This window comes from Arctopsyche grandis, chromosome 11 (assembly GCF_051622035.1).
Source record: "Arctopsyche grandis isolate Sample6627 chromosome 11, ASM5162203v2, whole genome shotgun sequence".
In the NCBI taxonomy this organism is placed as follows: Eukaryota; Metazoa; Arthropoda; class Insecta; order Trichoptera; family Hydropsychidae; genus Arctopsyche; species Arctopsyche grandis.
In genome coordinates, this window is record NC_135365.1 from 13,184,669 (window position 1) to 13,199,794 (window position 15,126).

Consider the following 15,126-nt stretch of genomic DNA (forward strand, 5'->3'; position numbering starts at 1 on the left):
TTAAATATAAACTTTTTAATTTAGTTTACGTTTAAAGCAGATGCAGATACTGACGACTTCGATTTAATTTTTTTTTTTTAATCATAAAATTCTTTCTTACGTTACCATTTGGATAAATTTAAAATTGTTTCCGTTGAATTTGTTATGTTTGATCAAGACAAATTTTCATAGTTTCCGTCGATTGAAATAGTCTTAAAAAGAAAAAGATATGTTAATACTATTATACACACATATATATATATATATATATATATATATATATATATATATATATATATATATATATATATAAATATGTACGTGTGTAATAAATAAATACAATATATATATATATATATATATATATATACACATATACAAACTCGATAATGTTTTAATTTTTATTAATCTAACTAAATATTTATAATAAAATACATGTAAACATGTAACAAAAAAATATGTATATGTAAATAAATAAGATCTCAAATTTTATTTATTATTCTATCTAAATAACAAACACACCTCTGTTGTGTAAAATACATTGTCAATTGTACCCAAAACATTTGCTTACTCAAAAAACACACATTTTACATTGAAATAAAACGAAACGCTTAATTCATAACTTAAATCTTAACATCTATTTGTTTCACATATATTCTTAATACAATTATAAAGGTCAGAGCTTGATAGGCAAGACGTTTCCTTTGCCTTGCTCTGATTTTTCATTATAGTCGACTTTTCTACAAGACACTAGTAAGTAGTAAACATACATATAAACAGTGCAACGTCTTGCTTTGTTCATCGAACTTTTTTTGCCTTTATAACGATGAAAGCTAAATCATTTATTATAATATATTCATTAAAATATATTTTTATACTTTCAAACAACATTAATGCAAGAAAATTACCATTACAGTAGCTTTTTGTGAACTAAATTAAAACAGTTAGCCTTGTTCGAGCTCCGTGTCTTTTCAAAGTTAAAGACAATTACATTTAGAAACACCGATGAGTGAATTTATACATGTACATATTTAGTCACTGTCGTCATCATTGTGACTTCTGTTTAGAGGGCGTCGGCTTTCTTCGTCCGATCCGTAGATGACGTCCTCGTCAGAATCGTTGATCATGGAAAATGCTGGATTATCCTTTGTAATGGCAACTTCTACAACACCACATAAATAATGTAAAAATATTAAACAATTCACGTTCCGGATAAAATACAGACATTTTGAATTACCATGTGGTGGCTTATTGGACGGCGAATAGACGTAAGCCATAGTGTAAATGTAGAAGTTCAATAACCCGTAGAAAGTCATAAATTGAGCCGAACTGTTGTAGTGAGTCGAAAGTTGTGCGACAAAATTATCCTCCAACACTCCAGCTCCGAATCTCATGATCGTTACGGTAATGCTGACGCCGAGGACGGTTAACATTAGCAAAGTTAAACACTTGAGACGCATATCTATAAAATAACATCACAATTGACGGGTTTAATACTATATTATAACTAAATTCATGCCTTTGTGTGTTATGCTACGTACCAAAGAAAGGCATGTTGCGTAGATCGGTGTATGCTCTTAATATAAGATAGACGAGATATAAAATATAGAGTCCTCCAAACGTGAAGAAAAATACTTGAAGCGTCTGTAAATCAATTTTGTTTGTATATGTTATGGTTTTATGTAAATAATTTTCAATAAATAAAAAGTTTACATAATAATGTGTAGTATCGACGACATAGTCATATGTTGGGTCACGAAGTTCATTGTATTTTTGCCAGGTTGCTAATATGATTGCCGACAGCCAAATCATCCCGACAATGAAAAGTTTTGGAAAGTAGAATGTCATGAACCACCTTTCGTTCTAGAATAATATATTATTTTTTGTTAAAAAGTGTTGGTGTTGATTCATATTATACCGATAAACAACTACCTGTCTCAAGCCATGGTACATGCATAGCCAAAACATCAAAAGCGCGCTAAGAAAGGTCGCCTGTAGAATAGCATCTAAGAATCCTGGCAGCCATGAGCTCACCAAAAAGGTCATTGGAAAAATTGGATCTATAATTCAGAACGTTTTCCAATACATAAATGCTGAAAATAATGCTTGTTTTATGAGATTTATGATGAAAATACTCACTATCGTACAAAAGAAGAAGCGGTAATAGTACCGATAACCACCTCTGTTCCGTCGACCAGTCGTGAATCATGTATTTCCTTAAAGTATGTGCAAACCAGCACTAAAAAATAGGTTTTATAAGTTTTAAGTGTGTTCCTTTGATAATATTACTGTTATGGTAACCTCAGACTTTTATATATAGTTAATTGGTAATATACTTACAGTTATGAAAAACGTGCCTAGTAAGAAAATAAAGCGAAACCATATTTCGATTTGAGTAAAAGCAGGATTGTATGTTTTAAACTGAAAAAAATACAATAATTTAAATCAAAATTGTGTTAACATTGATTAACCCTTTGCCCGTGGCAATAAATATAGCGAACAAGCCCTGTACGCAGCACCTTTTTCGCGAATTTGGCAATCGAGTTTTCGACCTTAAATATAGATTTTAATATTTACTCAAGTAACCAGATATGTTAATTAACACATAAAGTATTATTTTAAACAATAAAATACATAATATATCTCGTAGTTTTGGATTAATTAAAAAACTAATTTTTGACTGGTATATATTCATTTTAAGCAAATTGAATAGATGGCATTCAACTCAGTAATATATTCAACCAATTTTGAACCTTAAAACAGTTGAAATAAGCGCATATAAGGCTCAAAATCCCGTGCAAAGTTCAGAAATTCTATGGAAGACAGCCGCGCTACAGACTTGTCGCCCAAAGCTTCCATAGAAGACGGCCACGGGCAAACGGTTAAGGGAAAAACATTACATTTGTTGCCCCTGCGATAGTCGGCCATTTTGTTTAATAATAAACAGGAAAAATACCAAGAACTCTAGTAAAATTTAAATTAATATATTACTATCAGTTAATAAAATAGTAAACAGGAGTCACATTGAATCCTACTTTTAATTTTATACTTTAAAATCTTTAAAAAAGTGGCCTACTCACATAAAATGTAACTTCATTAATATGATACAGCTGATGAAAATTTTCAAGGCCATAAAATTTAATTCCAAGCACGTAATGCGTATAGTCAAGAAAGCCTAAGTGTAAAACGGTGAATTCATCACACACATGTTTTTCGCAGCGAAGATGTCTCGTCCTGAAAATCATATATTATTTAAACTCATCGCAAACAACAACGCTTTATATTCATTTTATATCTAATACGACCTATTTCGAACTTCGTCTGGATGAATTATGGACACTGGCTTATGTTCCTCGGTTAATCCGTCGATTGAAACGCTCACCTGGAAGCTTTTGTCGAATATCTCTTCTGGAAAAAGATGCTCGTTATAATTCTTACGGATATAAATGACTCAATCAGGATGTTTCGAACTACCGTCTTTATTGTCGGTGGTGATTTCGGTGATCAGCCACAGTTGTTGATTGTATGTTCCGAGTGCCGGACTTCGCATAACATAAGGACCACCGGGTAGAGTGCTTTGGTTTCCCAATAGCAATGATCCTCTCTGTATTGATGTCAGTGTTATCGGAGGGCCTGTGATTTTAAACAATTTTAATATATATTTGATAGTTCGACGGTGTGAATTGTTTGCTTTCAATACCTGCTAGTCCAATGAATACACCCAAACCGAAGCAAGCAAAAAATGCAATAAATACCATAACGAATTCGCCTTTATGCATCGAGTATAATCGCATCTGAACAGATCTGAAATTGATATTTGATTTTTGAAAAAGAATTTTCTGGATTTTGTATATATGTATCGAAATCAAATACCTTTCGCAGCGATCATGATGATACGCTGGTGCTATATATTTATTGAACTCGCTGAACAAATCGCTGAATTGTGAAAGGGCACTCCTTATTTTAAGATTCCATGAATTCGATGGTAAATGGTAAGAGTAACCCAATCCAGAAGTATCCATTGTTTTAATCTGTAGACATCATTTGGAATATTACAATCAGATATTTTAAAACATTGGGTTTATTCGATATGCGTATTTGTGTATTACCTATATACGTCGTTTCTGAACAATATTTTACCATTAGTTTTATGTATATTTATGAATAATTGGATATGATTACCTGTTTTTATTTCAAGGATAAAAATGCTCTAGGCATTATTTAAAATAGATAACGTAAGGCAAAACGGATCGCATTATGTTCAGTTATCAAATAACTCGCCGACATTTGTTATCGATCGGTTTACAAAAGGGGTGGTGTGATGGTCTTTTGAGCGCACGCCCATAAACAAGATGCGGGGAATAATAAAATATCCATTCGATGTTTATTCTCGATGTTTAACAGCTCAAATTTAATTGTATAAATAGCGTATATCAATATGTATAGTTAGTATTCAATTGTTCAACAAATAAAATTTAATTTTTGTAGATGGGGAAATAAAATCTTAAATAATTAGTAAATTATTAGAATTCAATTAGATTTTATATTGAAGGTTAAAAATAATTAAATATTATCATCGATTTTTAATGAATAAAGGTATTATTTTAAATACACAAGATGGACCTTGGTCAAAAAATTAGTCATGTCGAAATTAAGGGGCTAACCCTCCTGTAACGATATGGGGATATAATACCTGTATACAGTGGGTTCGGTGATTACTAGTCAAATGTGAACCAGTCACAGGACAACCGGTCGCTCTAGATCGGTCACACGTGATCACCCGTCACACTAAAACTGGTCACACCCTAAAACTGGTCACACCCTAAAACTGGTCACACCCAAAAACTGGTCACACCCTAAAATCGGTCACGAGAAAACTGATTGAAGCTAAGAAGCTAAGTTCTTGAAAAGAAGCTAAGTTCACACATTTTTTGTGGATTGCGTCTCCGTCTGACTGAATCAGTTACCTTCTTACTTTTACGTACATATGTACACTGATTTATCAGGAATTATGTACAAAACAATTAACAAAAGCCAATTATGGCTCATATTTGATTATACATATATATTGCTGCACCAGACGGATTTCACGGTAGCTCTATAAATACAGAAAGCTGTATGTATACAGAAATTGTAATGAGGCGTGTAGCCACTGATGGACCGTCATACAATGAATATGTCGAATTAGCGTTTTTCAATATGAACAATTTGGTGTCACCTGTTGCAAACCGCACCCCCCGCATGAGCTTAGCGACGCTACTGGCTGTCTAAAATCGTTTCTACTGTGCATGTTTTATATGTCGAAAAGGGCGGTCTCCCTCACGGGACCGAAAGTGAAACGACCGAAAACGCAAATATCGGAAGGCAAAGATCGAAAATCGAAAGATCTTAAGTCGAAAGATCAAAAAAAAGGGTGCATGGTAAACGGTACATACTCACTTAATTTGCGCGAGCAGGATACAACAGGAACAAGAGGAAGAGGTTTTTCCTCCCGTATTAATGTGCGCGCGCAGAATACGGGAGGAAAAGCCTGTTCCTCTTGTTCCTGTTGTATCCTGCTCGCGCAAATTAAGTGAGTATGTACGACGGGTTCGGTGATTACTAGTCAAATGTGAACCTGTCACAGGACAACTGGTCGCTCTAGATCGGTCACTCGTGATCATCCGTCACGCTAAAACTGGTCACGAGAAAACTAGTCACACTCTAAAACTGGTCACGAGAAAACTAGTCACACGCTAACACTGGTCACGAGAAAACTGGTCACACGCTAAAACTGGTCACGAGAAAATTGGTCACCCACTAAAACTGGTCACACGCTGAAACTGGTCACGAGAAAACTGGTCACACCCAAAAATTTAAAATTTTTTACACAAACAAAAATATTCTCAAATACTTTTTATTTACGAAATTTTTATTATTATCGACTAGACATATGTTCGAGCCAAAGGTCCTCGTGGCCGTGGCCGTTGTTTGTGGTCTTCACGAGGAGTTCGCGGGCATCTGTCAGCCCATCTGACGTTCGCATCGCTCGCATCCGAGAAGGTTGGCAATCGCTTTAGCGTTCATTTCACTTTAACAGTTCGAATGTCAAATCAAAATTTAATCTTAATTCACCGCGGGGAGGTCTATGAAAACACTGATTTTGTTAGTAAGAGGATCCTTTATTTATGTTCACTTGTTACAATAGTAATTATATGTAAAAAAAGAAGGTCGTTTTGTTTTCTCAGCTTCGGAGCCAATGGGACGTTGCCAGAGATTCATTCTGCATGTTTGTACAAGAACGATGATTATGCCATCGGCTTCATCTTTAATATGGACGGTATCTAAAAGTGAATTCGTCATTTTATAATGAACTTGTTACATCTCATCTACATAAATAAATCTTCGGTAACATTATTTGTTTATCTTTGTTACATTGTAAAACATTTTCTATATGTCATCTATATATTATAATATATGTTCAATTGTAAATAGGCTTTTGAGCTCTTTCTCCTAATATGCTGTGCATTAACATTAGAATAACATAATACTATGATTACTAACCAAATAAAATAAAATTGTAAAATAGAAAATGATCAGTAGATCAGTAGCTATTAAAATATGTAGATATAAGATGTATTGTGAACATAATAATAAAAATTTCGCAAATAAAAAGTATTTGAGAATATTTTTGTTTGTGTGACCAATTTTAAATTTTTGGGTGTGACCAGTTTTCTCGTGACCAGTTTTAGCGTGTGATCAGTTTTCTCGTGACCAGTTTTAGCGTGACGGATGATCACGAGTGATCGATTTAGAGCGACCAGTTGTCCTGTGACAGGTTCACAGTTGACTAGTAGTCCGTTTACCATTTAACATACCTAATTTATTGATCAAACATAAAGATCTAAGACACACTATCTGTCTTCAAAATTATATAGCAAGTTATAAAAAAAAGCGCAATATAAAGTAAAAAAGTCTGAAAAGCGTTGAGAAAATGAAATATGGAAATGATTGCACAAAATGGAGGATGTGGAAAAAATGGTTTTTATATGACAGTAAATGTTGAAAAATTTGCGGTTGGTTATTTGAAAACTTATTTTTCAACGTATTTCTTTCAGAAAGACCAATAAATGCATAGATTGATTAATGAATGAATTGGTACTATCATGGCGCATATCGATAGTGTTGAGAGCAACAGCGCGCGCTATTTGACAGCAGAGTGTGAAGTGTAGTGTCAGGTGGAGAGATGGAGTCGACCAGTTGGTTCAGCTTGGCGGCGCTCGTAGACGATTGTACGTTGCCACCGCTTCCCAAGCCGTGGGACGAATATCGCAGTACGCAGGAGTACGTGGCGCAGCTGCAGCGCGGAGTGAAGACGGCCGATCGGATCCCGCTGGTGGTGAAAGCCGTGAAGCAATTCGACGATCGCCTCGGCGGAGGCCGCGTCAACGCCGAGTTCGCGGCCTCCGTCTTGCTGCTGCTCTACGAGATGCGTTCCGACACTCCGTGGGTCTCACTCAAAGGTTTCTCCGAATACTCGGCAGCCATACGCAAAGTTTTCAGAGACTCCTTCGGCCTCGACTTATTCAAAAAATTACCAAACAACCAGACGTTTAAAACGCTCGCCAAAGATATATTCATCTCTTGCATGGAAAAGTTGCACAGGAAGCTCACTAAAGACGCATGGAAGCGACACCCCGTCGCTTTGTATTGTTATCGCACAATACTCTACACGTGGACGAAGGTATTCAATACTCTAAATCGTATTATTATGTTATCATACCAAGTTAGTATTATGATTTTGAATTTCAGACGTACAAAATTAAATGCCCACTTCCGTTAATATTTCCTGGTATATTTATTCAAATCGACGATTACGAAGATAATAATAAAGTGGAAGGCATGAGATGCTGTCAAGCCGTACTTAGAAATGTGGTACGGAAAATTATTCTTTAAGTATAATTAAAATGTACACTATTTAATGCTGATTTTAATTTTAGGAAAACAATGATTGTGATGCGACGGGATACGCTGTAGTCATATATGAGTCTCTTTTTAAATACATTGTTTATAATGAAATACCGATACTTTGTGAAGCAATGGAGTGCTTGATGCTATTATTACCAGTTCTTGTGACCAGAAAAGCTCTCACTCAAGTCAGCATGTTATTTCAAATTGTTCATACAGCGTTTTTAACATTTACTTAAAAATTAATTCTCTATGTTATTTCAGTGGTCAAAAATAGACGATGTAGTTGAAGCCGTATTAAATAATTTATATTTTACCGACAATGATAGGAAGAAAATTTATTGGAAATACATGATGGAAATAATGGAACTCGATGGAAATGTTGCTATTCGGTGGAAAAAGAAAATTTTGAAATTAATCACGGAATCGTTGGAATTTTGTATTAGCAACTCACTTGAAGATAAAAATAGGCCGCTTTATTTAAATGTACGTATTTGAAGCCTCGTTGCTCGAGTTCTAAAATTCATTTAAATTAAATTTTCATGTTTTATTTACATATATTTCAGTGTCTTGAATGCTGGCTGAAAAATGGATGGTGCGTTTGGAAGTACTCGACTGATAAACATTTGATTTTGCTACTATTTAAAATTCTCTATATAAGTAAAGGTGTGTCATTAAATTTGGAAACGTATTGTTTATTGATCATGCTTAAATTGTGTTCAAGAGATCAAAGGAAGGAATTGTTGACTGAAGAAAATGTACAAATTTCACATTTTGGAAAAGAATTTAAACATGCGTGGATTCATTTAAAAAAAAACTTTAAATATTAACATTTTTTTATTGATATAAACTATATATATATATATATATATATATAAATGTATTGAAAACATCTTATTTGAAAAATAAGTACAAATAAAATACAATTTGAAAAATCATAGTATTTTTTGAATTTTTAAAACTACTTCATTGATGAAAGGCCGTTTACGTTTATATTCCAAACATTCATTAGCTATATCATATAACTTTTCCGCCGAATTCCATTCACCAGCTCTAGCATCTAAAAGAGTGGAAATGCCCATGTTCGGACACTTTTCTTGCACGTACGTGAGTATGTCATTTCCATCGCGGTTTTTGTCATCCGGAGGTAAACCGGTTAAAATCTCCAATAGAACGATACCATAACTGTACACGTCGATCTTCACTGAAATATCACCTCTGACTGCTTCAGGTGCCATATACGCCGTTGTTCCCACAATATTTGTAGTCGAATTGCTATCTGTCAGTATTCGTATTAAGCCAAAATCGCACAACTGAAACCAATTGCATCATATAAAATATCTAATAGTGTATTGAAACCTGCACATAGATATAGAATACATAGATACGCCCTGACGCTCTAAGCCGATCACCCTGTTGGTGCATGCACACACAAAAGAAAGTACAGATCATGCACACTCTCTCTCAGTAGCTAGTTAGCTTCTAAGTCGGAAGGTCGATTGACATTTTTCGAAAATGCCAACGTATTCAGTGAAATTGTGTTACAATTACTCAAGAAAACATAAAAAGGCGGATGGCATCACATATCATAAGTAAGAATTAATATATAATGTCTTCAATTATAGTAGTATTTTAACATACATATAATGAAATATCGGCGCGATGTATGTAGTGTTATATGCAGTGATGGAACAGCAGTCGACAACCTCTGCCACAGATGTCTAAATGCACGCGTATATCTTGTTGGCACTGAAGGAAATTCAGAAATCGACATTAAGTTTAAAACTACAAACAATGAACTAAATATTAAAGTGTCAGCTTTAAAATTGATCCTTGTGGGAGTTACTAATGTTTAAATATTGTAGCAGTTAATGATGGTTTTATTATACTAACATACATTTGTAGTTTAATAGTGCGTATAGCTAAATATTTTTTTCTTAATATGGCTTTATTAGTTTGGATTACTGTCACGCGGAGTGTCCAATAAAATAAAACTTCAGTGCATGTACATATGTACATAAACTGGTTACTGACCACTGCGTGTTTTGCGTTCCTTCCTTTTTTTTCACCACTTCTCCGCTAGTTAAACCCCCCGCACCCCTCAGATAGTGGCGACAAGATCTCTAACGAAATTTGTATGTAAAGGCATATCTAGGTTATTCTACATCTATGAACCTGCATTAATAATATAATTACCTTTGGAATGTATGTTTTTGTCAATAAAATGTTAGCACTTTTGATATCTCTATGAATTAGAGAATCACTATGGCCATAGTGCAAATATTCAATACCTTTTGCAATTCCGAGTGCAACGCTCATTCTCGTTTGTGATTTGAAATCGGCTGATTGAGCCAAGTTGTCTTTTAGATTACCGCCCTCTATGAATTCATATACTAGACAATGATTTGGAGTATCACAAGAGTAGCCAAGTAACAGTAGAATATTCTCATGTTTATATTTTGATAGTATCTCAACTTCTGTTTTGAACTGTCGTATTACTAAATCATCGAGGCCGTCTTTGGACAGTTGGATGCTTTTTAATTTCTTCACTGCCACGGGATATTCGTGTAAACCGTTTGCCAAATATACAATTCCGAATCCACCGGAACCGATTTCGCACGGAAGCATCGGTTTAGATTCACTGCGAATTTCTTTGTCGAAGTAATTTGTGACTTGTTCTAAAGTTTCGTATTTGTAATGGGGTAGTTTGGTGTTGAAAGAAAATTCTGACGTCGTTGTAAAATGCCGTGTTTCGGCACTATTTTGAAGTGCGCTTAAAATTGGCATGTTTATCGATACATTATTGTCTTCCATCGAGTATTCTGATTCTGTAAAAATCTGACTTTTTGCACTGTTTTGTAATGCGTTTAAATTTGGTAAATCAAAGGTATCTTGCGATGCAGCTCCTAGTAAAATACTAATATTAGGAATGTCACAAGTTTGAGTCTCTTTAGAACCATCTTCAGACGCTTTAGATTCAATTATGTTTGAGTGCATTGTGTCATTTTGTGTTAATGATTCAGACGCAATTTGGTTATTATTTAATAACATACTCAATGCTGGTATGTGTGCACTATGACTGATCGTTGATGCACTATTTTGATGAGCTACTGAAAATTTAATCATATCGCTTTCGGTGTATTTATTTTCGTTAATGTTATGGTTTAAGTTTTCATTGAATGTTTGATTGTTCGGGATCGAGTTGGGGTACGACATGTTATCGAGCATGCTTTCTATCTTTTTGTTGTCTATACTTCTTTCAGCCAAGATTTTATGTAAGTCTGTTGGTATTACAGAAGGTGGACCGGTTAGAGGTCGCGGTGCTGCAGTTCCTGAAATATTTTATCGTTGATAATCATTGAAGTATTTAAATTTTTTTTCATAGTTAAAGTAATACAAACCATCCAGTAAATTGATAGAAATAATATCAGCCGCTCTGTAAAGTTGCGCTTGCTTCAATAATTTGAATAAATGAATGAGAGTTGGTCTGTTTTTGCCGGACGTTCCCCATTCGTCGAAAAGTATTTCGGCGCAATAGCGATTTTGTTTACTACCTTCGGTTTCGATCAAACTGAAAATCGACAATTAACGAATGCAAAAAGGAATAAAAAAATCGTATGAACAAAATTTGTTATACTAACGATATGTGCTCTGAAGTGTATTTTGGTATGAAGTTGGTGTCATTATCAGGCTTAACGTCTAGGTCGACGGGAATGTAAGCCATCAATAATTTCCATGCCTGAGCTTCCTCAAGGACGCGGGCGACTTCTTGCATTTTATCAAAAGGAGCATGTCGCAGTTCCATTTGAGATTTTTTTTAGAAATTGTTTAAGAATTTTATTAATAAATTATTTTTAAATACAAAACTTGTTCAAAACAAAAGGCTTTTTGTCAAAAAGTTAAAACATGCATAAGATATGTGAATTAACACAATTAGCAACAATTAGCAATCACACGTCAGAGAAACTCAAATACACAGAACTGTCAAATAACTTTTATGGTCAAAACTTAAAAAAAATCGGCCATTCTGTTTATTTATTTTGGATAACTAATGTGATGGGCAGGAGCGTATATAAAATGGTTCGGTGATTACTAGTCAAATGTGAACCGGTCACAGGACAACCCGTCACACTAAAACTGGTCACGAGAAAACTGGTCACACCGAAAACTGGTCACACAACTGGCCAAAAATTAAAAATTGGGCGACCGGTTATCCTGTGACTTCACATATGACTAGTAGTCCGTTTACCATTGTAGGCGGGGTAGCGATGTGTTGACCGTATCCCGGCCTAACGAAACACTGTTGTGCTTGTTTTATAAAGTTTTATTGTTTGCCTATGGTTGTACAAAGGTATTATATTTGGGCAAAAGTATGGCGTTCAGCGGTCTCTGGATATGGTAGAGTGTCGCTGGCTCGGCATTCAGCTATGTTCAGAAGGTCTCTGGATGCGGCAGTGTGTTGCTGGCTCGTCGTTCGGCTATGTTCTGAAGGTCTCTGGATACGGCAGTGTGTTGCTGGCTCGTTCGGCTGGTTGATCTTCCAAGTCCGCGTAGTGTAGTGGTGGCAGGTCAGGAGCTGGATGTCGACTGGTCTGCTGCTGTGTGTCGACGCTTGCTGCTGTGGGTCGACTGGCGTTGTTTGGGTTGTACCTCCTTTTATAGTGTTTCTGGAATCACCTGACCCATGGTGGTGGTTTGTTGATGCGTAAGCGAGGAATGTTCTTTTGTCGATGGGGTGGACTTTTCTGGAACGATTGGCGCCGTTCCGCTCGATGTAGTTTAATGGCGGCGGCGTGTTTCGACCGTTTTGGTTCTGCTCGACTGGTAGGGGCGTTCCGCTTGAGTTTAATATAATGGCTGCAGGGATGCGTCGTCTGGGTTTCGTTCCGCTCGAGTGTGAAGGGTGGATCATTCTCGAAGGATTTGGCGATTGATTCCAAGAAGTGCACGGGTTGTTTACGTGTGTGAGTTCTGCAAGGAATGTGGTTTGTTGTTGTGGAATATTCTCGAATGTTTCGATGACGATGACGATGACGAGATTCCTACACCATATAAAATACATTATTTAGATAGGTGGATTCGATGTAAAAAAATAATAAAAATAGTGTTTCAAAATTAACAGATTACCCCTGAAGGAAATGTTTCAATTGTTTTATATTAGAATTATCTGTAGTGTTATAATAAATTATTGTATGATAATAATTGCAATTATGAAGTAATGCGAAAACGGCACCGGAAAGTAGCAATCAATAAGATGGGATTTAGTAGATAAAAATCGGAAACTCCTTCTGTGGAGAAATCTTTCAAAGTTTCCCCACTTCCTGCACAGCGAAACAAAAAAAGATAATTATTGAAAGTATGTAATTGAAATCGAGCGAAGTTTTGAGTAGGAGCACAGTAAAGCAACAAGGTTTCACCTGGAACACAGAAAATTGTGGTGCTCTGCTGGATAACTTTTTTTATTCTTATTACATTTTTCACCCTAAAGCTCTAACCGCACTAGATCAGAGCATCGTAACCTTTGGAAATTCGCGGCACACATTATTTACGACTAGTAGAGTTTGTCAGCTACGTACATACATATGTATTTCATTGGCAGTCACTAGTTATTCCGTATATGCATAGGGACAAAACACTAACTAACATCGGCTTTCTCCCTCACACGCGATCTCACTCTCACGCATTAGGCCGAAGTGCTGTTCGGAGAACACATATTACCGCGGTGCACAGGTTATGATGCTCTGCACTAGATGACGATCAAAGTTGGTACAAAAGGCAACTTTGACGCTCAGTATCGCGCCACTTGTAGTGCGTTCTATCTCATACGATTTCATTCAAACAATATTTGGTCGCGGCAGTCCAGTGCCGCTTAGAGGTCTGCTCATACCTATCCAGCACGACCCGTATCCTGCAGGTTTAATGCAAGTGCGGATAGTATTCTTAGGTACATTCTATATGGACGCGCATGAATGCGTAAATGCGCATGCGCGAATGGAGTATGAATACGTCCATATAATGTACCAAAGAATATATGGGGACTGATCTAGTTGTGAAGGTGTTTTTCACCACCAGTCCGCCATGTATTATAGACGAGTTCGTCTGTGTTTTAGTAGTTAATACTGCTGTTTGTTTGAATAAGGTACTTTATTGTTTGAATATACAAGTGTATAAATATGTTGTTGAAGCAGCTGGAATCGTAGTGTTCTCGAGACGGCTATTGGCTGTTGACTTGGTGTCGTGCGGGCCGCTGGATCTGCAATGTGTCGTTGCTCTGGATCCGGCTATGTTCAGATGTCTCTGGATATGGCAGTGTGTTGCTGGCTCGGCATTCGGCTGAGTTGCAAGCGTTCTTCCATTGTAGGGTAGTGTAGTGGTAGCTGTTCAGATGCTGGATGTCGACTGCTGTCGTGGTGGCTGCTGCCTGTTGACTGGTCTGCTGCTGTGTGTCGACTCTTGTTGCTGTGGGTCGACTGAAGTTGTTTGGGATGGACTTCCTTTTATATTGTTTTTGGGGATCCACGTGACTTGTGTTTGGCGATTGGTTCCGAGAAGTGCACGTGGTGTTTACGTGTGCAAGTTATGCGAGGAATGTGGTTTAGGGTAGAAGTTTCTCGAATGTGTGGCGTCGTTCCACTCGATTTAGTTTAATGGATGCAGGTGTTCTTCGACTTCGTGTCGTTCTGCTTGGTTTGTTGGGGTGGAATATGCTCGAATGTTTGGCGTCGTTCCACTCGATTTAGTTTAATGGATGCAGGTGTTCTTCGACTTGAGATGACGTCAATGGTTGAGCGTGAGAAATGTATTCTCCGTCGCAATAGATTTCGATAGTTTCGATTGCGGTGACGAGATTCCTACAAATACTATCCGCACTTACATGACACCTGCAGGATACGGGCCGTACTGGATAGGTATGAACAGACCTTAGTACGGTCTAAGCTTAAAATCAAACGAATGCTATAAAAATTGCACGCCGAGCTACATCGAATATGTCCACTACTTAAACAAGCATTAAACGAGTATTTTAAGTAGAGAAAAGGCAAACGATGAGGATGATTTGTTGTCGGAAATTTATTTCAATTATGTCAATTAAGGCTATATTCAATTATGTGAATAAAGCCTATTTTTGGCATTTGTACACATATAATTTGTTTTAAAAGTTTCTACGCAGAGCACGGATCAATTCAAAACAGTTTTATTCAA

At 36.2% G+C, this 15,126-nt stretch overlaps 3 protein-coding genes across 3 annotated transcripts; 1 reads left to right on the top strand and 2 right to left on the bottom strand.

The window, feature by feature from the left end:
- Window positions 1-443: 443 nt before the first annotated feature.
- LOC143918949 (transmembrane protein 181) lies at window positions 444-4,361 on the bottom strand. The gene is made up of 13 exons (XM_077441078.1): window positions 4,162-4,361; window positions 3,853-4,010; window positions 3,680-3,783; window positions 3,454-3,612; window positions 3,285-3,387; window positions 3,060-3,213; window positions 2,320-2,400; window positions 2,119-2,218; window positions 1,912-2,039; window positions 1,693-1,842; window positions 1,521-1,623; window positions 1,217-1,441; window positions 444-1,141 (listed from the first exon to the last, which is right to left on the bottom strand). Exons 2-13 carry the CDS (start codon window positions 3,999-4,001, stop codon window positions 1,011-1,013), a joined length of 1,587 nt encoding a protein of 528 aa, XP_077297204.1. The 5' UTR covers window positions 4,002-4,010; window positions 4,162-4,361; the 3' UTR covers window positions 444-1,010.
- A 2,770-nt stretch (window positions 4,362-7,131) lies between these two features.
- LOC143918799 (TELO2-interacting protein 2-like) lies at window positions 7,132-8,825 on the top strand. Its single transcript, XM_077440867.1, has 5 exons — window positions 7,132-7,702; window positions 7,771-7,893; window positions 7,959-8,114; window positions 8,191-8,412; window positions 8,493-8,825. The coding sequence occupies exons 1-5, from the start codon at window positions 7,205-7,207 to the stop codon at window positions 8,754-8,756; spliced, it is 1,263 nt and encodes a 420-aa protein (XP_077296993.1). The 5' UTR covers window positions 7,132-7,204; the 3' UTR covers window positions 8,757-8,825.
- LOC143918798 (uncharacterized) lies at window positions 8,749-11,909 on the bottom strand. Its single transcript, XM_077440866.1, has 4 exons — window positions 11,568-11,909; window positions 11,328-11,497; window positions 10,123-11,258; window positions 8,749-9,239 (listed from the first exon to the last, which is right to left on the bottom strand). Exons 1-4 carry the CDS (start codon window positions 11,729-11,731, stop codon window positions 8,862-8,864), a joined length of 1,848 nt encoding a protein of 615 aa, XP_077296992.1. The 5' UTR covers window positions 11,732-11,909; the 3' UTR covers window positions 8,749-8,861.
- Window positions 11,910-15,126: the final 3,217 nt, after the last annotated feature.

Bases quoted from the DNA above. Each gene is read 5' to 3' on its own strand.
- LOC143918949 (XM_077441078.1), bottom strand. From the start codon at position 4,001: ATGGATACTTCTGGATTGGGTTACTCTTACCATTTACCATCGAATTCA. The intron at 2,401-3,059 runs GTGAGTAGGCCA...TATTTTTTTCAG, and splicing joins TTAATGAAGTTACATTTTAT to TTTAAAACATACAATCCTGC. The intron at 1,442-1,520 runs GTACGTAGCATA...GTTATTTTATAG, and splicing joins ACGCAACATGCCTTTCTTTG to ATATGCGTCTCAAGTGTTTA.
- LOC143918799 (XM_077440867.1), top strand. From the start codon at position 7,205: ATGGAGTCGACCAGTTGGTTCAGCTTGGCGGCGCTCGTAGACGATTGT. The intron at 7,703-7,770 runs GTATTCAATACT...TTTGAATTTCAG, and splicing joins TACTCTACACGTGGACGAAG to ACGTACAAAATTAAATGCCC. The intron at 8,115-8,190 runs GTCAGCATGTTA...ATGTTATTTCAG, and splicing joins CCAGAAAAGCTCTCACTCAA to TGGTCAAAAATAGACGATGT.
- LOC143918798 (XM_077440866.1), bottom strand. From the start codon at position 11,731: ATGGAACTGCGACATGCTCCTTTTGATAAAATGCAAGAAGTCGCCCGC. The intron at 11,498-11,567 runs GTTAGTATAACA...GTCGATTTTCAG, and splicing joins TACACTTCAGAGCACATATC to TTTGATCGAAACCGAAGGTA. The intron at 9,240-10,122 runs GTAATTATATTA...AATTGGTTTCAG, and splicing joins CAAAAACATACATTCCAAAG to TTGTGCGATTTTGGCTTAAT.